At 38.9% G+C, this 22643-nt stretch overlaps 1 protein-coding gene across 1 annotated transcript in view; it reads left to right on the plus strand.

Moving 5' to 3' along the window:
- LOC119767049 overlaps positions 1-22643 on the plus strand; it is an 86083-nt gene that overhangs the window by 27787 nt on the left and 35653 nt on the right. Inside the window, exon 2 of the mRNA XM_038254352.1 lies at positions 14405-15130. Coding sequence (XP_038110280.1) covers positions 14701-15130 — 430 coding nt within the window. The 5' untranslated portion in view covers positions 14405-14700. The remainder of the gene's footprint in view (positions 1-14404; positions 15131-22643) is intronic.

Below are 22643 nucleotides of genomic sequence, written 5' to 3' on the forward strand. Positions count from 1 at the left end.
TGTGTGTATGTATGTATGTGACCAACAAACTAGCTCATGTTTCTCGGCACTGGCTGAACCGATTTGACCTAAACCTTTTGCATTCGACTTGGTTTAGGGTCCCATAGATCGAGTTTTATACAGATTGAAGTTTAGATAAGTAGTTCAAAAGTTATGTATAAAAATGTGTTTTCACATATATCCGGATCTCACTTAAATGTATGTAAACTATGTTCGGGTCCATCATCAGACCCATCGTTGGTTAGGTCATCAAAAGACCTTTCCAACGAGCCTAAAACATTGAAGATCTGGCAACCCTGGCTCGAGATATGCCCACTTAAGTGATATTGATGTACTTTTTGGAAGCCGGATCTCACTTAAATGTATGTAAACTAGGTCCGGATCCACCATCTGACCCATCGTTGGTTAGGTTATCAAAAGATCTTTCCAACGAGTCCAAAACATTGAAAATCTGGCAACCCTGTCTCGAGATATGTACACTTAAGTGATATTGATGTACTTTTTTGAAGCCGGATCTCACTTAAATGTATGTAAACTATGTCCGGATCCACCATCCAACCCATCGTTGGTTAAGTTATTAAAAGATCTTTCCAACGAGCCTAAAACATTGAAGATCGGGCAACCCTGTCTCGAGATATGCCCACTTAAGTACATAAATACTTTTTGGAAGCTGGATCTAATTTAAATGTATGTAAACTATGTCCGGATCCACCATCCGACCCATCGTTGGTTAGGTTATCAAAAGATCTTTGCAACAAGTTCAAAACATTGATGATCTGGCAACCCTGTCTCGAGGAATGGCCACTTAAGTGATATTTATGTACTTTTTTATTCCGGATCTAAAAAATAGATGAAATGTTTGTACAATTCCATCACATCAGCCATTGTTGGAAATAAGTGAGGAAGGCTCCAACCACGTAGGTGGATTAAGTTAGTTTTTTCAATTTTATTTCAATTTGCTTAGCTCAAACGTTGAATCTTTTTGGTCTCATAAAGCATATCAAAAAAATGAAAAATGCGATTTATGCGAGTGTCTTTGAAGTGAAGAGCGAACACTGTTAGAATAATCTTTAAATTTTTCATATCATAACTAACAATTTTACTAGAGACAAAAAATCGATTGAAAAATCCCTTCCAATTTATTTTAAATTGTCCACCTATTTTGTCATAAGAAATATTTTTTTGGTATTTTTTTCAAGTGAAAGAATAAATCCCAAAATGAACTTTGACACAGATTGCTAGCTAATTAAGTGAACTTGAGCTCACGGAAATTGAAACGATTTTCGATTTTTATTAGAGAAACTTTCCCATCATAGGCGATGATTTTGCTCTGTGAAAGTTAAACATACATAAATTATCCTATTCGATTGCCAAACCCCTGGCCATCGCGGCAACTGGCAGCGGCGTAAGTGTTCGCAAATCACCACAGCATCCGTTCGCTTGCCGCCCGACCTGCGTGCCACGAAGTCGGTTTGTGCGGCCACTTAAAATTGCTCCAAGGATTAAACAAAACCAGGCAAACCCGGTTCGGAGTTTGCAACGCCTTGCCCGGCCAAAACCGGGCTGCCAGTAGTTTGCGTTTGCGAAAGCGAAAAAAAAATGATGATGATATTACAATTATTTCAATTAAGAGAGAACGCTTCTTCGCAGTGGCCCCGATGAGTGGTTGGTTGATTTGGAGAGCGGTAGAAATGCAATCGCTTCTGCCGCGATGCGTAATAATCCCAGGACTGACTTTTTGGTCGCGGTCGTGACTTTCTTCTCAAGGTAGCAGCAGCAGCAGGTCGGATTGCGTTGGTGATCTGCTGGTAATCTAGATTTATTCACCTCCGAAAGGCCCTGAACGTGGCACTCCTGGCGAGTGCTGGCTAATATCTTGTAAGACACACACACACACGTTGGGTGAGACGCCACCAACTTGCCATGCCCCCGTGTCCATCCGGTTTGGCGAACCCGGTTAGGATCGGGCGTGTTGATCGCGGCCAGGGGTCCAAAGTGGAGCAAAATGCTCGGGTGGCGTGCGTCGTTTCAAGCACCGAGTACGTACATCCTGGCCAGAGCTTACCGACACTTGCTTGCATGGCTGAGAAAACTATAGACCAGCGCTCGCACTACACACTCATTGCTTCTTTTTGCTCATTAAAAAATATGATCGAGATTGTCTCATTAAGACTTCATTAGGTTGATGGGATGTCGATTCCTGTGAGTCCGTCGTCGTGTCGTCCGTGACGACGACGCTGGACAAGGCCACCGTGGAGGACATGGAGGAAGCCCCTGAGTGGAACATTGGCGTGCCCACACGCACCATGCAGCAGTTGATGTCGTCAAAGCCGTGATCTCTTGCCGAAGGGAATTTTGGGTTGTTTTTGAAACTGAAATCCATAGGAGAGATCAGGGAGACTTTTCTTCATTTTTGTATTGAACGGTGTAACTTTTAACTTGAGATTATTTTACGAGTATTAAATGATTAATGTTTAGTGGAGTATCATGCAAGCAGTGGTGATGGGAAGGTGGATTTTTGTGGTGTTCTCTTTGTGCTATGTTCGTGTTCATGTTCGAGTCATGCATGCTGTGGAGGTTCATTGTGGTAATTGATATTATTGCGCGTCAGTATTGTGCAAGCAGTGGTGATGGGAAGATAGATTTTTGTGGTGTTCTCTTTGTGCTATGTTCGTGTTCATGTTCGAGTCATGCATGCAGTGGGGGGTCATTGTGTTAATTGATATTATTGCGCGTCAGTATCGTGCAAGCAGTGATGATGGGAAGGTGGATTTTTGTGGTGTTCTCTTTGTGCTATGTTCGTGTTCATGTTCGAGTCATGCATGCTGTGGAGGTTCATTGTGGTAATTGATATTATTGCGCGTCAGTATCGTGCAAGCAGTGGTGATGGGAAGGTGGATTTTTGTGGTGTTCTCTTTGTGCTATGTTCGTGTTCATGCTCGAGTCATGCATGCAGTGGGGGGTCATTGTGGTAATTGATATTATTGCGCGTCAGTGTCGTGCAAGCAGTGGTGATGGGAAGGTGGATTTTTGTGGTGTTCTCTTTGTGCTATGTTCGTGTTCATGTTCGAGTCATGCATGCTGTGGAGGTTCATTGTGGTAATTGATATTATTGCGCGTCAGTATTGTGCAAGCAGTGGTGATGGGAAGATAGATTTTTGTGGTGTTCTCTTTGTGCTATGTTCGTGTTCATGTTCGAGTCATGCATGCAGTGGGGGGGTCATTGTGGTAATTGATATTATTGCGCGTCAGTATCGTGCAAGCAGTGGTGATGGGAAGGTGGATTTTTGTGGTGTTCTCTTTGTGCTATGTTCGTGTTCATGTTCGAGTCATGCATGCAGTGGGGGGTCATTGTGGTAATTGATATTATTGCGCGTCAGTATCGTGCAAGCAGTGGTGATGGGAAGGTGGATTTTTGTGGTGTTCTCTTTGTGCTATGTTCGTGTTCATGTTCAAGTCATGCATGCAGTGGGGGGTCATTGTGGTTATTAATATTATTGCGCGTTAGTATCGTGTGGGCAGCAGGGCCAGGAAGATGGTTTTATTGTTGTGTTCGTTTTGTAATGTATTTGTATTTAAATCTAGCATGACTTTTTGTGGTGATGGTATGGTTTTGGTGGTGGTGGTGGTGGCGGTGTTAAAAAAAAACAAACGTTCAATTTACTAACATTGAGTCCAAAACCTCCCTACAAACATCTATACCACTAGGTGACGTAGAGATCTCTGCGCATTCTAGATAGATGTTTACTAACATACCTTCCAATCCCCGAGGTTAGCAAGGTACCGGCCAGGAGCCCCTTATCTTACTGGATAGTATTACACGCTCATCTAAAGAGGAAAACATGGTATCTCCCGTGTTGGAATATTGTAACCGGATGAGAGTCTAGTGCTATCATACGTGTAATTACAGTTAAACAGCAAGATAAGCGTTGTGCAGCCATCCGGAATTGTGCGACCTTTATTGCTAATGCTAAAATTAAATGATTAATGTTTAGTGAGGTACTGATTAACGAAGCAAACGACGAGGTATGATAAGGTTTTGTTGTTGTAGCACATCGACGACGAACGCGAAAAACCTTTTGACTTGACGGAAAGGCCTAGCAAATCGGACTCTCTCTTCCTGGTTGAAAACGAAAGATTTAAAAAAAATAGGCCTTATTTGAACAATGTTCAAGCAAAAGTATCATCGAGATATTTGTACCGTTTAATCAGCAAATGAAGTTTTCATTTGATCTACATATGTATTCAACTTAACTTAACATTTCGAATGGTTTTCATAAAAACTGCTTTCGTTTAGCCGTTTTTGAGATATGATTTTTTTAGATACGTTTTTTTTCGAAAATCGTCGAAAACTTCGATTTTTGACAATTTGTATCACAAAATGGTGGTCTGCTTTATTCGGCGTAGAACTCAAATGCCAATTTTAACTTAAATCGGAGCACTTTTGATTTGTAAAATTATTTTTTTTGCCTGAAAGTTTTACGAATTTCTTACTAGAAATCAACCAAATTTGCGATCAAAACCAAACCATTATTTTCTTTCTGGAATAACTAGTTTTTGTCTCTTCGGTGCTAAGATACAGTCATTTTAGTTTAAAAATGGCGAATTTTTGAAATTCTTTATGACAACTCAATTTTATCACTTACCTTGCTGTTTCAGTTACTGCCAGCATGTTTATGTTTCAAAATCTTTTGATTTTTTTATATTGCAGCATTTGAAATGCAAATCAATAATTTTCATGAAGTTCGCTATGTGACTTAACGGTGCAGATCAACCATAGCTTTTGCACCATGATTTTTGTTACAGATATTTTAATATTTTCACAACAATGGGAACTATCGGTATAATTTTTTATTCATCCCCTAAAATACTGTCTACAAAGCGACTTACAACTAAACTTACCTATTTTTACAATCAGATTGTTGCAGGATTGGGTCCGTAAGTTTGACAATTTTGAAATAAAAAGGCAGCTTCTTTGGTTGCTGTGCACCCTAAAGCGCCACTGAAAAAAACTGGAAATTTGGTTTATTGGACCTTTTCAAAAAAAACTCCAGACATTTTAAACTTACCGTATTGTATTAAGCAAAAATTTTAGAGTTTTGTTGAAAATCGCTCTGTAACAAAAAAAAATAATTTCAAATTTGGCCAAGGAACCTCAGAAAAATTTTGCGCCCGATCGGAGAACTTTTTTTCGGTTTAGGCTTTTTGCCTTCCTCACTTTACTGAGGAATTTTTCGTGTGTGGTCCAATCCAATACCCGCTAACCGGTAGCGAAATTATGGGAAAGTATAATTTGTATCAGACTTTCAAACCATCCACATTAACGACCCCCAGGTCTTTTGTGGTCTCTATTGCAAGTTTCTGCTCGAACCTAGGAGTCCGAAGGCTTGAATGGGGAGGGCACCCAAACCTCTTTTTACTCCAAGGAACCTTCCACCCCAGTGTTTGAACTGACGACCTTTGGATTGCGAGTCCAACCGCCGCCAGCGATTCCACCGAAGTAGGCTAGGTTTGGTGTGTTGATTGTACCTATGGCATGGAGACGACTCCTACACCTGGAATGACTTAACGGCCTAACAACCAAGGCTGGGACCGACATTTTACTTCCACATCCGATGGAAGGTATGTATCAGACTTTGTATATGCCGAATGCTGATACAACTTATCTCAGTCCCGGGTATTAGGTGGTGATAGCCCTCGCGCTGCTTCCAACGACCCATTTCAGAATGGCAGAGATCCTAGCGGCCCAATTCCGAGGTCGTTGGGCATTGTCCGGCCCCGCCTTAACATAGAAGCAAACACCAGACGGATCCTTGATCTATCTTAAGACTCCCAATCCCTTCAGGCAAATCAGGGATCAGAGCGTATTTAATGTGAGAAGAATATACAACATGTTTTAAAACCTCCAGATGGCCGACTGGTTAGAGTCCCAGACCATCAATCCAGAGGTGTGAGTTCGAATCCCACTTGATTCAGTTTCGTTTTTGTTCCAAATCCTGATTCCAAATTTCAAAGGTACCGACCGGGATTTGATCCCTGAACCTTCTGCTTGTGAGGCAGAAGCCGTAACCATTAAGCCACGGAGCCGGTCGTCTTGGGGTCCCATAGGTCTCTATTTAAAATCAACAAGTTTAGTTAAGTGCTTCAAAAGTTATGCTAAAAAAACGATTTTGGCGTATGTCCGGAAGATTGTAAAAAGGGTGGTTTTTGCAAGAAAATCTATCATGTTACAGATTTTCAGAAAGGTATTAAAAAGACCATTCCAATCAGCCCAAAAAATTGAAGATCTGACAACCCTATCAAAAGTTAATAGCACTTAAGTATTATTTGTACTCTTTTTGGAGGCCAGATCTCAGATATTTCAATGAAAATGATGCCCGGATCCCTATTGCAAACCGTCGTTAGTTAGATAATCGAAAAACCTTTCAAATGAGCCTAAAACATCGAAAATCTGACAACCCTATCAAAAGTTATTAGCACGTATGTGTTATGCATACACTTTTTGGAGGCCAGATCTCAGAAATTTCAATGAAAATGATGTCCGGATCCCTATTGCAAACCGTCGTTAGTTAGATAATCGAAAGACCTTTCAAATGATACAGTAATTCCCCACGAAAACAAAAGTGCTTGAATCAGGTTCAGAATTGGACTGGGGATTCTCAGGCCGAAATAAATAGATCTGTATTTTTTTGAATAATTATTAGGGTCACCTCATTTTTCAAAAAAAAAAAAAGCACAATTCTAGACATTTTTAATTAGATCCTTTAAACAATTGTAAACATTGAGTGTATCCTGCTTACTCCGATGGACATTGACAAAAGTCTAGAATTCCACTTCATTTCAACCGATTTTAGCTCTCTTGAATGCAAATAAAAACTAATTAGTGGAATTTTAGGGAAAATAATATAATTAAAAAGAGAGGAGTTGTTCCTCGGAACAACTCCTCTCTTTGTATTCATAGTAATGCATTCTGTTTAACGTTCAACCATAGCTTTTGCACCCAAATTTCTGTTACAGACATTTTAGTATCTTCTAAACTACGAGTACTATCGATATGATTTTTTACTCATCCTCTAAATTAATGTCTTCAATGTTGTTTACAACAAAGTTTGATTATTTTTATAATCAGATTCTTGCAGGACTGGGTCCGTAAGTTTGACAATTTTGGAATAAGAAGACAACAACTTCCTTGGTTGCTGTGCACCTTTAAACGCTCAACCAAATCACAAGGAAAATAATAGTTTTGGAATGTCCACATATATCACAAGGTGAGGTCGTCTATCATTTTTAAGGATTTTGTTTCTGGAAATCTTGAAAAAATGAGGCATCTGATCACGTAGACGACGGCTACGCAAGTAAGCAGAGTGGAAGTTACGGTCATCGGGAGCGCGGACAAATGCGATGAGTTGCTGACTGGACCTTGACTATGGGTAGACCGCACACCTTCCTCTTGCGCGAAACCCTCCTTCGATGAAGATGACCACAACCCCCGTCCCGATCCGGAGGACTCCGGAGATTGGACACGAGTTTGTGCGTGTGTGTGTTTGGAGAAGGCCGCAGAAATCGGAACACTGGACGTTGAAATTACCAACCCGCAGACATATTTTCACACCGAGACCGTTGAACTGTTCTCCGTCCGGGGATATTTTCATGACTCTGAGCTAAATACCACTTGACGCCCGACTGACTGCTATCCGCTATGGTTCAGAGCACACCACGGCTGCCGTCTTGCCAGACTGACCGTTGCTGCTGGTAGCCAGACGAGAGTGACATAAGACGGGTAGAACCTGTAGGTATACAGGAAAATTAAAAAGAAATCAATCTCTGGACCGCTCGTTCAAAGGCCCTAGCAAATAGGTAGCTGCTGACGGTGATTAGTGGGCAGATCGGAGGGATTTAGCCAGCTTTGTCTAGTGCAGTTTGCCGGGGACATGAAGCATGGTTGAAGTCCTAATCGGGGCTGGAATGCTTGGGATTCTAACTTATTGATTGATGATTAAAAGTCGCTAAGCTTTATTAATTGAGTAATTCCTCTAAGAATCCACTGTATGTCAATTAATCGAAAATAAAAGTTTATTTTCTACATATAATAATACATTTCAGTCCTTGACCTTGGCAAAAATATTATAAAAATACTTTAGACCGTCGCACTACCGTCATTCGGAGTGATTTGATCTGTTTCCGTCAATTATCCCGTTATTATAATAGTTTTTTTTCTATTTAATAAATTGATTGAAGTGAATTAAATTCACAATTAATGTTTATTTTAAAACAAGTTGCTGTGTAATTCTACAACGATTTCCTCGAAAACAAATTCCATTTTGGCATTTACAAAAAAATCTTCCAAAAACGACGATGACGAGCACGACGAGGCCGGAAAAATTCCAAACTCGCGTCCAGTGCGTCCAACCGCATCCGAGCATAATACTTGCTCCACTTTTTCCCGGCCCGATTCCCGGACGACCATAATTTATACGGGAGAGCTTCTTGTAGCGACAAACAAAGCGTATGTATGGGAATATATAATATCAATTTTAAAGTACTTTTATCCCCGGACTCTTTTTGCCTCGCCATCGTGTGTTCTACACTGGCCAAATTGTTGGAACAACCGCACTCCCTCGTGCCCTCGGCCCCCAGAAGAGTCCACAAACGGCGATGTTCCCATGACCGAGCCCTGCGACGTCAACTCAACCGTCGTCGTCGTCTTTGTCCTGGGCCAACGAGAATCCGCGGGAACCTCGGCCAGCCGCGGGAAAGGGTTCAAGAACCTTTGAGACGAAAATTTTTGATTTGCGACAAAGTACGTTGTTACGAAGTGCATATTTTTCATCATTCTGTTTTAAGTCATGGTGAACAGACACACACATGCATGCAAACGCACACACGGGTATCTTCGGCTGGGAGCCGGGATTGTTTATTTCTTGGTGAGATCGGAACCGTGGTGACTGGCCAGGGTTGCCGGTCGTGTGGTGACAATAGGGTTGGTAGTTGAGCTTGTTTAAAGTCTTTAAATTATAAAATACAACATTTTAAACATTGATCATTAAATTTTGTAAAGTCCATGTTCTGGCAGTCAATTTGAGCAATCTCTGTTCTTTGAAAAAATCTACCCGTGTTATGCTTTAATTTTTCTGATAATTTTAGACCTAGTTTATCTTCTTATCTTAACTTTTTGCTCTACTATGATATTCATATTTTAAAGTTTGTGCTTGATTGTAATCATTGTTTTGCATATTGGATTATTGGATTTGGATGGAATTGTGCAGTTTAAAATTTCGTCAATCTGGAATACAAAAAGCAGGGATGCCAGGTACATCATTTTGTCTGTGTTTCACAGACTTTGGAAGTTGTTGTCCAAACATTTTGTGATGCACAGACAAACACAGACTTTTTAAATTGGAAACAGATATACACAGATTTTCCAAAAAATGGAGTGAACATTCGATTTTTGAAAATCATGATGGTTTTGACAACACTCCGCCCCCCCCCCCCTCGTCATTTTTTTAAGAGAGGATTGTTGATGTTCGAGTTTAGGTCAAGTATGTGCACAGACATGCACAAACTTTTTTCACCCAGTAGTTCAGACTTTTCAAATTCTGACCTGGCATCCCTGATTCAAAAGAGGTCCACTTATTATACTTATTTCACTTTTGGTAAACATTAAATAAGTCCAGCTTCAACATTTACCGTGCTTCCCCCCCTGAAATTTTTGGAAGACATAAAGTAGAGAGGGATGAAAAAAAAACAAGAAAAAAATTCTTCTTTCAAGGAATCCTCCTACAAAACAGCCTATCTTTCTTAAACCGGATCTCCTGACGATCTGGATAGTGGCCACCCTGTGGCCAATTTAGGCAAAGATCAATTTTGTAGTCTCAAATAGCTTGCTTATTATTATTTGAGATGTCGCTTGGCGTGTTTTGAAAAAAAAAAACATGAAAATGGCCATTATTACGGGTTCCCTGGGGGATCTCCTGGGAGGATCCGAAAGTGGTCAGAATTGAAGATTCTTCAAATAATGTATCCAAGTAGCATTTTTATGACATTTCACGAAGCCGTCGCAAGCCAAAATCCGATTGAAATCGAGAATTGGCCATATCAGTAACCCCCGAGCATGGTATCAATACCAAATTTCGGTATTCCTGGACCCTTTAAAATTTATCTTAAGGATTATGAAAGAGCAAAATGTGGTATCATACCAATTTAACGGTGCACATCAACCAGAGCTTTTGCACCAAGATGTTTGTTACAGATATTTTAGTATTTTGGAAACTACGGGACCTATCGATATAATTTTTTATTCATCTCCTAAAGTACTGTCTACGAAGAGATTTACAACAAAATTTGCTTATTTTTTCAATCAGATTGTTGCAGGATTGGGTCCGTAAGTTTGTCAATTTTGGAAAAAGAAGACAACAACTTCCTTGGTTGCTGTGCACCCTTAAGGGTATTGTTTTGATATTGCAAAATTGCAGAGTTTGTCAATGGTCGAACACCACATTATGGTATTCTTTTGGTATTACAGTATTTTATCAATTTCCTCTGAAACTATGGGAAAATTTTGACCAATTTTGACAAAATAATTAATTTTGCGCTAAAATGATGTCTCAAAGCAAATGTTTGAAAACCGGAAATTTCAAACTTGATTTTAAGCATTTTTGATATATCCCCTTAAAGAAATGACTTGAAATTGTGGAAAACTTTCTAAGTCAGGATGCCTAATTTTGGTATTGAAGTGTTTCATGAAATTCCTCTGAAACTATGGATTTTTTTTTAATTTTGACGAGAAAATGAAAAGGAATTCAGCGCTTGAAACCCAAAAATGTTAAATCTGTTTTTCAATTTTTTTATATGCCCACTAAGATTTTTTTTAGGTCGTGGAAATTTCTCTAAGTCGGGTTAACCATTAACTTTGAAAAACGAGTCAATCGACAGATTATTGAATTTTGATGAATTTCAATCCAGTTTCATTTTAATAACACATTCGCGGACGTGAGGTCGTGCGGAACGGTCGTCTTTATTTTTCGCTCGTGAGTGAGGCCTAGTGGTGAACAATAGCCCCTTGTGGCTATTGTTCTATTAGCAAAGTTTTTTTTTTACAAAGCGGAATCTTCCACGGAAGAGTTAAAATGGCCAATAGTGTGCGAAAGAATACCGTGAAGCTAGTTTTTGGACCGGGAGTGAAGGTACCGTCGTACCTGGACGTGCTCAAGTTTTCGATGGATGACTTGAAGCTGTCCGTAGCAGAAATCCACAGCATCTACAAAGATGAAAATGGCGGACAGTTCTACGTGAAGCTCGTGGACGAGGAAACATTTACGAAGTTCATTGCGGCCACAGACATGGAGTACAATTTCAAATTCGACGACGGAACGTCGGCAAAGGTTTCGGTCCAGCAGGCAGCTAAGATCTTCCGGTATGTCCACCGGAGATAGAAGACAGCTCGATCCAGTACGTTCTGGGTCAATATGGTACGATCCGTCAGCATGTACGCGAGCGGTTCCCAAGCGAAATGAAAGTGGACATCTACAATGGCGTACGTGGAGTTCATATGGAAGTATCCAAGGAGATTCCGGCACACCTTTACGTTGGTCATTTCAGAGCCCGGATTTTCTACGAAGGCCTCAAGAACAAATGCTTTTTTTGCAAAGAGGAAGGACACGTGAAGCAAAATTGCCCCAAGTTGGCGGCGATTTCTTCAGGCAGCGGAAGTTCGACACGACCATCTGGTGCTGCTATCCTGGGTAGGCCTGTAAAACCAGTCATCGATTCCAGTGAACCGATGACCCTGGAAATGACGACGTTGAACCAGCAAACTACCATCACCACAGAATCATCGATGAAGAAGCAGCATCTCACCAACACTCAAGAACCATGCGCCTCCATCACAACCACAACGCCGACCGGAATACCGCCAGCAGCGCCCAGTATTTCATCTACGAACATCACCACCACAGTCAAATCAGCAGCTCAAGCTACAGCCAGCAGTAGTGTTGATGCAGCGGAAGCCGCGCAGATTGACGGTACTAACACCAACGAAGCCGCGATCGTCGGCTACGATCCTGACATAGACGACCCGAAAATGGATGATGAAGCAAGCGAAATCGAACGGCAGAAGATCTTGAAGAGAACAATCAGCACGTCTCCAGCAAGCTCTGGTGGCGAAGCAAATCAGCAGAATGAAGAAAAGGGAAGGGGTGTTTCAAACGCCAAGAACGCCAAGAGGGGTTCGGGAAAGAGAGGAAGGAAGAAGAAGTAACATTTTCTTGATAGTTAAGTTAGCAGAGTGAATGTGGCATTTGTAAACTAACTTTTGTCAAAATTAATTACAATTTTGAGCTGAATGATTAGTTTGAAGATTATGCTGAAGAGAACAGGGTTCTAAAGCATTTTGTAGTACAGAAATGTTTATAGATCTGCACCTGTGGCGAAAATGTTAATATAGTTAACCAGCATAAGATAAAATTGTAAAACTCATAACTAATATTCAATAAAGAAACCTCTGAACAGAAAAAAAAAAAAAAAAAAAAAAACACTTATCTTGTTATTTTTCAGAAACTTCAAGAACTTCAAGCACACAGACATCAATGACAAATGCATTCGATGTGGTGAAGAATATCACTAAAAACAACATGGAATCATCAGGTGAGTAAATTTGGTTGTTGCATATGGATCATTTCCGTTTTTTTACTAACTGCAACTGCTGCACTGAAAATGGTATGAAAATACCAAATTTTGGTATTACTTGTGCAAATATCAGCGACCAAAATGTGCTTGTGGTTGCCCAGTTATAGATGGTAAAATACCACGAAATCATACCCAAATCTTGTGGAAGACCACAGGAATACCAAAATCTGAGATTTCAAGGGCGCGGGAATACTTAAAAATAAAATCATGGCAAAGTTTTGGTATTCAAGCAATGTTCAAAAATCCAGAAAACCTCAACTTGGTATTGAAATGGTTTTATTTTGAGGTATTATTTTACCCTTGGAATAACATGGTTTGGTATTGTTGTGCCCTTCCACATACAAGACTTTGGTATGATTTTATGGTATTTTACCATCTATTACTGGGTAACCAGGACCGTGGTGTAGGGGTAAGCGTTGTTGCCCGGTGGTATTTTTCGAGACGAGATTTGTCTGACCACGCCTTCCGTCGGATGGGGAAGTAAATGTTGGGGGGTAATTTGTATCACTTTCAGGAAAAGTAAAATCTAATCTCATCTAAAATGGCACGCACTGAAAAAGGAAGCTTTTTGACGCGGTCAATGTACCTTATTCCAATACCTATTTAAAAACTAGAAAAAAATCCTTAAATTGCTTCTTGCATCATCATGTTTTGTCCAATTCCTGTAAGTGATATTTGTGTTTTTTTTTCTGAAGCCTGAGATCACTTATCTGAATTTAATCAATTTCCGGATCTATCATCCGAACTATTGTTGTATATGTTGCTCGTTGAATTGTTTAAAGACATATGGTAGAGAAATCTAGAGACCATGAATTAGTCTGAACTTCGAAAATCTAGCAGTTCTGTCTCAGATTATCATGTACTTTCAAAAGAATTTATTATTCAGATAAAAATTAATTGCTCAGATCTTTTTGTGATCCAAGCTGTTATTAAAAGCCAAGGGAAAAAATAAGATACATTTCAAGAAGGCTTATTCCCGTTATACAATTTTAACTTATTCGCCAAATCCAGGTTGACGACCCTATCCGCGGTCGCGCGAAATTTCAAGCTTCCGAGAAGCCGGCCAAACTATGCCTCGGCCACGACTTTGTTTTGGACAATGTTCTTTTTCAAAGAGTTTTCCACCTCCTGCGCGCATTTCGTCTCGTCTACATGTCCATCAGATTTGGTTGTGTGTCCTTCCAGTACAAAAAGAGGGGTTCTTGTCCACGGTGTACCACGACCGGTTTTCAGCTGGACGGTTGTTTTATAGCGTGCTGCTGATGTTAAATCAAAAATTTGGCGACACTCTAATCGTTGCATGAAAAATGTGACAACGGGTAACAGAAAAGCAATCAAATAAATTCTTCCTCGTCCAGGCCCGGATGATGTGTGCGGGGTTGCTCTCTGATCGAAGCTGATCAGAGTAATGGAGTGCAATTTAAACAAGAGCCAAATTATAGTGTTTTTGTCGATTGTTTTACATAACTTTCAGTAATACTATGCAATCGCGGCGGTTGAACCACCATACTACATTGAAGTTTGAGATAACAATTGTAAATTTTTATTCAAATAATTTTTCCCCAATCTGGTTAAGGCTAATGGCGAAATATTACGTTTCAAGAGTACAAGTAAATTTCATATCTTAAATTATATTTTTCAGTTTGAAAAATTTGTTATAATAATACACCTAAAGTTGTTTATATCAAGCTAACGTAGAACTGTTTTCTTCTTTTTCCAGAATGGACGAACGATCGCGGCCTCGATAAATCTGTGATAATGTCACGCTCTTCCCCAGCATCTGTATTAGCGTTAAGTAGTGTACCTGAGTAGTGTTAGCAATAAAAATAAAATAATGGATAGTTTGTGATAGTGGCCACCGCCCCCACCCCTCACAATCAAGAATGAACAGAGCATCTAGCCCGTATGGTTGTGGACATCTAGGATCAAGGAACGTCTCATGCATAGTAGAGCGTGCCAGTTGTTGGTCGTTTCCACGTCCTCGACGACGACAACAACGGGACCACCGCAACGAGAATGAACCAGGTTCAGAGTGATCTAGTGACGTCCGTAACATTATCAGCCACAAAAACAGCAACCGCAGCCAAACAAACGAGTAACATCATCAACGGCATCGTCGGCGGCAAAACCGCAAATGCCAACCATCTCCTCAGTACCAAATCAGCAGCAGCAGCAGCAGCAGCAGCAACAATCCACAACAACAACAACAGTCTCAACAGCAGGAACCAGAACGTAACGTCCGGACCGGTCAGCAACAGCCACGGTGCGCACAGTGTTATTCATATGACAAACGTCAGTGTGCCGCAGAAGCTTCTGGTCCCGAATGGGAAATCGCAGGCCCCGGCAGCGCCCTCGGCACCCGATGCCCGCGCCAAGCAGGTCCTAAAGGAGGCAGTCGATGCCGTTGTAAATAGCTTCGCCAAACACACCCAGGGATACGGTCGAGGTAGGTGGAACTTTTTTTTGCTCTGGAAATGTATTTTTGACTTTTAAATACCTAGCAGTAGATATTTTGAGCTAAAGCCATTGCAGAATCAATGTTAATAGTAGTTTATGCAACAAGTTGCATAGCCTTGTTGGATAAATACGACAAGTATAGGAAAAATCGAGTTTTTCAACGAGATGCATAATAGTAGTTTATGCAGTTGCAGTTCCAAAAAGAGGATGATTTCAGCACGAGTCGTACATTTATCCAACGAGGTTCACCGAATGAAACAAGTGCTGAAAAGTTCAAGAAAATGACAGGAAAAGTGAGTAGTTTCACGACGGAATTGCAAAAAACATATTTATCATGGATATGATTTTTCAGTGAAACGCTTAGTTTCCAGTTCTAGTTTGGCGTCCATGTGTTTGGTCAACTTAAAAAAAACCAAAACAAAACAGTGTCGAAAAGTATTGCTTTCAAATTTTCAGAACTCGAATGAGTGCTATAATAAACTTATCAGCAATGTTGAAATTGGTTTAAAGAGTTTTCGCGATTTCGCAGGACACGTGAAATCCGTGAATTTTGTGAAATTTACTTTGAAATTTTTTTGTATCCCATACTCTGAACTTTTTTTTTCTAATATTTTATCCATGAAGTTCTAGTTACATCTACCAACTCACACGAAATTCGGAAAAGTTGCCCGACCCCTCTTCGATTTGCGTGAAACTTTGTCCTGAGGAGCAACTTTTGTCCCTGATCACGGATCCGAGGTCCGTTTTTTGATATCTCGTGACGGAGGGGCGGTACGACCCCTCTCGTTTTAGAGCATGCGAAAAAAGAGGCGTTTTTCAATAATTTGCAGCCTGAAACGGTGATGACATAGAAATTTGGTGTCAAAGGGACTTTTATGTAAAATTAGACGTCCGATTTGATGGCCTACTAAGAATTCCGAAAAAACGTATTTTTCATCGAAAAAACACTAAAACAGTTTTAAACACTCTGCCATTTTCCGTTACGTGACTGTAAAATTTTATGGAACTTGTCATTTTAAGGGAAATTTAATGTACTTTTCAAATCTACATTGACCCAGAAGGGCCATTTTTTCATTTAGAACAAACTTTGTTTTCATTTTCGAAATAACATTTTTGCAACCTCTGTGAAGTTAATTGTAGATTGTAATAAGTCGAACAAATTGCTTCAAAAAGATTGCAAAAATATTATGTCGTTTTAGAGTAATCGAAGACATACAAAGCGTAACGCCTGCGCACTATGCTAGGTTTTACTGTAGACAATTTATCAGGATTTCCGTGCGGGCAAAATAAAATAAAAACTATGCAGAGCCGGATATTTTTTGATTATAAGTTTTGGTGACGATAATTAAAATAAAATGACAAATAATACATGTGTCGATGTAAATGTTAACATTCGTTTAAGTTTTTTAAATAAAAAGTTTCTCAATTTTTATTGTCAACATAAAAAGATGTAAACAGTACTGAAAATGAAAGAAGTACAAAAACTTCAAATAATAATGAATAATTAATTCAATTTAAATGCAATCAAAACATTACAAAACTGAATATTCTTTTTCAAGTTTGTTTTAAGCCATTTTTTTACGAAACTTCAAAGTATATTTGTAGTTGTCATTTTTTTAAATTGCAATTATTGATCCCGTCAGTGGGGGTGACTATGGGTCAAAAAACGATACACCTCTCGTCATTTGTTAAAAACAAAATCAATTTAAATAACATAGAAAATCTTTCAACGTAGATTTGTTCTTAGATAGTTTACTAACATTTTCCCTAAATATGGTGGATTTTGATGAACACTACCTTAAATGCCAATAGATTAAAAATTGACCCAATCTCACCCCTTAGAAGGGGTGACATTGGGTCAAATGAAACTAAAATGATGCTCAAATACAACGATATGGTAAAAACAAGTCATCCAACAGTGTTTCTTGTTCGAGGGAATCGTATTGACATGCTACAATGTTTGAACTGGAGATTTTCAAACATTCCAATTCCAACTTGGGATTTATTTTTTCGAGAGGTCATTTTTGGCCAAAAACGTACCTAAACTTCAGACAGCTGCCAAAAAAACAGGATTTGTTCTAGGAACGAGATTTTTTCAGCGAAGTCATCTTAAGATGTCCCCTACACAACCATTTTAACAGAATTTAATTTCATGGAGAATAACCTGAGAACCTGTAAAATTATCATTTAAACCCAAAATATGACCAAAAATCGATTTCACGACACTTTGAGTCGATTCTGAGGGCAGATTCAGATTCAGCGGGCAAAATTACATTGAAAAACATATATTTCAAATGAAGATATCTCAAGTTTGAAGAAAAACACCCCTAAGAATTTTTCTGCGTTTGTAGTGCTGGATTTCTTCTTTTAAATGCAATCTAGCGCTTAAAATTTGGCTTGCGCCTTTTCGAGATATTTAAGTTTTAAATTTGCATCTTTGTTACCTTAAAATCACTGTAACTTTTGATCCTTATGTCCAAATTGACTTGTCAAATAATAAAAATATTTGTTTCTTAGAGCTCTAAAAGTGCCCCGAATACCACTTTTCTCTAAAAGTTAACCCTGAATTGCCACGTCAAAAAAACTGATTTTTGAAGATTTGCTCAGATGCTTTCTATAAATTTGGTCGTAGAAGGCGTAGATAACGAGATAAAATTTTGGTGTCTTCGACAAAGTTACTTGGATTGGCAAGCCCAACAATTTTCTAAAAAACGAAAAAAAATCCCAAAAATACTCCTGAAAAGTTAGATTTCCAAAATCACCCTAATAGTGAACCACAATAATTTCCAAACAAACCAAAAGTTGCCCCTTTCCATATGCAACAACTCTTCTGAAGACACCAAAGCTTCAAAACTTCATCATTTTACGGAAAATCCATTTTCCACTTAATTTTGCAATCTGGACCACTGTGCAATGGACGCTAACGCCAATTCTAATAATTGTTTGTTTTACTGCACTCTATCTTCCCTTAACTTATCCAAAAACTATTAAACTATTAAACGATAAATTTGTTCATTGTGAATCAAAAGTTTATTTGAAGTTTTCAAATATTTGTGATAAAAAGCCGTGATGAGAAGAAAAACACACACTTTTTGGAAATAATAATTTCAGAACCATAATTTGCAACATAATTTATTATGGCGCATCAAATGCCCTTGCCTGGATTCTAGGCTATCCTTGGAAGAAGAAGAAGCCGAAAACCGACTCCGATCCTTTTGCCTTCCTCACCTGAGGTAAGGCTATAATCCTGCTCGGAAAATGAACTTCTTTCAGAAACGTCGTAGACCCACCTTCATGTATACCCATCGACTCAGAATCAAAAACTGAACAAATGTCTGTGTGTATGTGTGCGACCAAAATTATTACTCAGTTTTCTCAGCACTGGCTGAACCGATTTAGGTCAAACTGGTCGCATTAGACTCGGTTTAGGGTCCCATACGCAGAGACGCATCGAGCTCTACAGGCTCAATAAAAACTCCTTACCTGCTCTGTATGGTAGAACAGAGCTAAGCTCTGTATGCAGCGAACAGAGCCAGCTCTGTATGGGGAAAAATAATATTGAATTGCATATATCTCAAAAACGATAAGTTTTAGAAAGTTGGCATGTTCTAGAATGTTGCTGGTACCAAAAGGTTCTATATTATTCTCTTAGACGTCATTACAATTTGATTGATTTTAGTCGTGCAAAACAAGTAAAAGCTATTTATTTTCTAAGATACAAGATATAGAATATTTTTGTTTTCGACAAAGTTGCTTAACTACCAAAAATGAACTCTTCACTGTTTTCCTCTGCTAGAAAAATTAAAAACATATTTAGAATACAGGTAATAAAATGACCTCTAATAAAAATAAAATGGCAAATTTCCATAGAGAGCATTTAGAGCTGAAAACTCTTCACTGTTTTCCTCTGCTTGAAAAATAAAAAAAATATTTTGAATACAGGTAATAAAAGGGCAAATTTCAAAAGAGAGCATTTAGAGCTAAAAACTCTTCACTGATTTCCTTGCTTGTGAAATAAAGAAAAAAATGTGGTTTGCTATTTAATTGAAACTTTCCAATGGTTATCTTCCTTAAAAAAATAAAAAATATATAGTTTTTTTCTGTTGAAATGTTAATTGATTTTCTTTTTATAAAATTTAAATAATTGTAAGAAGCTTTAGTTTTTATTTTTTTAACTTGCATATTTAAAATAGTTTTTATCTTAATTTGTTGAACATTTGTTTTGTCAAGACAAACATAAAAATAGCTGTAAAATAATTTTATTGTTTCCAATATTAATTACTTACCGGTACAATATAAGAATATAATTTTATAAATGTGTATAATTTTATTTGGAATTTCTTTCAACCATCCAGACGAGAGCATTTAACATAAAAACTCTCTATGGACACTCTGCTATACTAGTTTTCACTTCAGACGATCTCTACCAAACATGCTTCATATTACCTGTGCCTACGACGCGGTCGCTTTGTGTTTGTTGCAAGCAGTATTTATTATAAAAATATTTTTTATTTTTTATTTCAGTATCTATTGAAGATAGAGCTTTGGTTTCTTCGAGAGAGTTGTTCATTTTTGGTAGTTAAGCAACTTTGTCGAAAACAAAAATATTCTATATCTTGTATCTTAGAAAATAAATAGCTTTTACTTGTTTTGCACGACTAAAATCAATCAAATTGTAATGACGTCTAAGAGAATAATATAGAACCTTTTGGTACCAGCAACATTCTAGAACATGTCAACTTTCTAAAACTTATCGTTTTTGAGATATATGCAATTCAATATTATTTTTCCCCATACAGAGCTTAGCTCTGTTCTACCATACAGAGCAGGTAAAGAGTTTTTATTGAGCCTGTAGAGCTCGATGCGTCTCTGCCCATACGTCGCCATTGAATTGTTTGAAGTTTCGATAAGTAGTTCAAAAGTTATGTGTAAAAATGTGTTCTCGCAAATATCCGGGTCTCACTTGAATGTATGTAAACTATGTCCGAATCTATCATCCAACCCATCGTTGGTTAGGTAATCGAAAGACCTTTCCAACGAGTCCATAAAATTTATAATCTGGCAACCATGTCTTGAGTTATTACCACTTAAGTGATATTTATGTATCTTTTTGAAGCCGGATCTCACTTAAATGCATGAGCATGAGCATGAGAGATCACCCATGGTTGCCCCTCCGTTGCTGAACAGAAACGTAATATCCTTTCAGCACTACTGATTATAGGCTTCGACGATCTAGTGGTGTTTCCCTTATCAACAGCATGTATGAATGCGCTGAAAAGATAAAACACCATGATTGCTAAGGCTAGATCAGTTGCGAACAGGTAACAGTCATTGGCCACCAACGGCGCCCGCCATGTCAGTTTGTAGACCTCGATTTTAAGGGACGGGAATGTTAGTTAGCGCAAGTTGCTACTAGGGCAGCTGATTTACTCTGTGCTTACACCCCACGAGCGCCAGGAACCTGAAAACTTGTTAGTAGGATAGGGTGTTTGGTCAGGATTCATCATAGAAGATGATGATGCGACCCAAAATCATAGTGTTTGTTTAACGGTATTTTGTTTTATTCTCAAGGCAAGCAATCGGATGCTGCGGATGAGACATTTCCCGTTTATCTGTTGTTAAATTTTAAATGAAATGGTTTAGTCTTAGACAGCCGGCTGTGGAAAGATAGAACCAAAATCAGATGAAATTAATGAATGAAGGATTGAACAGTGCAGTTTTTAACTTGAGATGATTTAACGAGTTTTAAATTATTGATGTTTAGTGAGGTACTGGTTAACGTTGCGAACGACGAGTTACAATGTTTATCGAACTGAAATGGTATGATAAGGTTTTGTTGTTGTTGCACACCGACAACGGTCGCAAAAAATTTTGCGACCCAACGAAAAGGCATCGCAAATCGAACTGGCTAACTGTCATCGGGACAGCCAGAGCCAGCCGCACCTTCACACGCACGCGAAAGGAAGCATAGCATAGCATAGCATAGCATTGGTGTCTACCCGTAGCTGCTACTTCGTTATTGACCAGGACCCCCACACATTGCTCCGTGGACCACAGATGAAAAGTAGGAACCAATCATCACCCCTTCGCAATTTTCAAAGGTCCCTATCGTGCTGATCAATACCGACGCCGGCCACGACCAGTGGTAAGAACACGGGGAATTCGACCGCGATTCTCCAGAAATTCTCCGTCGGCATGCCTTCCGATCAACGGTGATGAAGGAAGGGCTTCATTCATTAAAATTATTTTATATCATAAGCCTTAAAACATATCCGTCGACGTGCCTTCCGATCCTCGATGATATGGAAAGGACTTAATCCAGCAATACGACTTGCTTGTCTCAAAAAACTATCGAAAACTATATAAAGAGAACAAAACTAAAATTCATCGGCCAACGAACGCGCGAACAAAAAATAAATGAAAAAAGAAGAAGAATAAATCCAATCACCCCATGCACTCGAACAGCGACACAAAAGAGACGGAAAATAGCACGAAAAAACAGGACTGAGCGTCCACACAGGCACCGCACTACTGATGCCATTATTTAATTATAATGACCAATCACCCCATGCACTCGAACAGCGACACAAAAGAGACGGAAAATAGCACGAAAAAACAGGACTGAGCGTCCACACAGGCACCGCACTACTGATGCCATTATTTAATTATAATGACCAATCACCCCATGCACTCGAACAGCGACACAAAAGAGACGGAAAATAGCACGAAAAACAGGACTGAGCGTCCACACAGGCACCGCACTACTGATGCCATTATTTAATTATAATGACCAATCACCCCATGCACTCGAACAGCGACACAAAAGAGACGGAAAATAACACGAAAAAACAGGACTGAGCGTCCACACAGGCACCGCACTTCTGATCTTTTTGAAGCCGGATCTCACTTAAATGTAAGTAAACTATGTCCGGATTTATCAACCTTTCCATTTTTTTCAAAACATTGATGAACTGGCAATCCTGTCTCAAGTTATGACCACTTCAGTGATATTTGTGTACTTTTTTATTCCGGATCTAATAAAATAGATGAAATTTGTGTTCAAATGTGTGTAAAGAGTGAGGAAGGCACCAACCACTTAGGTGGATTAAGTTAGTTTTTAACAAAAATACGTCGAAGATGAAATCCTTATATTTTTAAAAAGAAACTGATTTGGAATACACAATATTTCAATTTTCTAGCAGATAGCACTATCTCTTTATAGCATATTGAGGTTAATGATTTTCGAATTACACATTTTTTTCTACCCTTAGTACTTGCTAATTATTCTCCTGATGCATTCCCAAACCCACGGTTAATTGATTTTTTTTCTTCAATTTAAACAAAAGAACAAAAAAGTCCACCAAAATTCATAATTACAACACCATGTCACCGTCATTTTTTTCCATTTCCTGCAGCTGCTGGTGCATACTTTCGCGGCCAGCAATCGCTGCTCTAACTGTAAAATAGAGTTCGTCACTCTTTAGTGGGGTCATTTTTTCCTC

This window comes from Culex quinquefasciatus, chromosome 2 (genome assembly GCF_015732765.1).
Source record: "Culex quinquefasciatus strain JHB chromosome 2, VPISU_Cqui_1.0_pri_paternal, whole genome shotgun sequence".
Taxonomy (NCBI): Eukaryota; Metazoa; Arthropoda; class Insecta; order Diptera; family Culicidae; genus Culex; species Culex quinquefasciatus.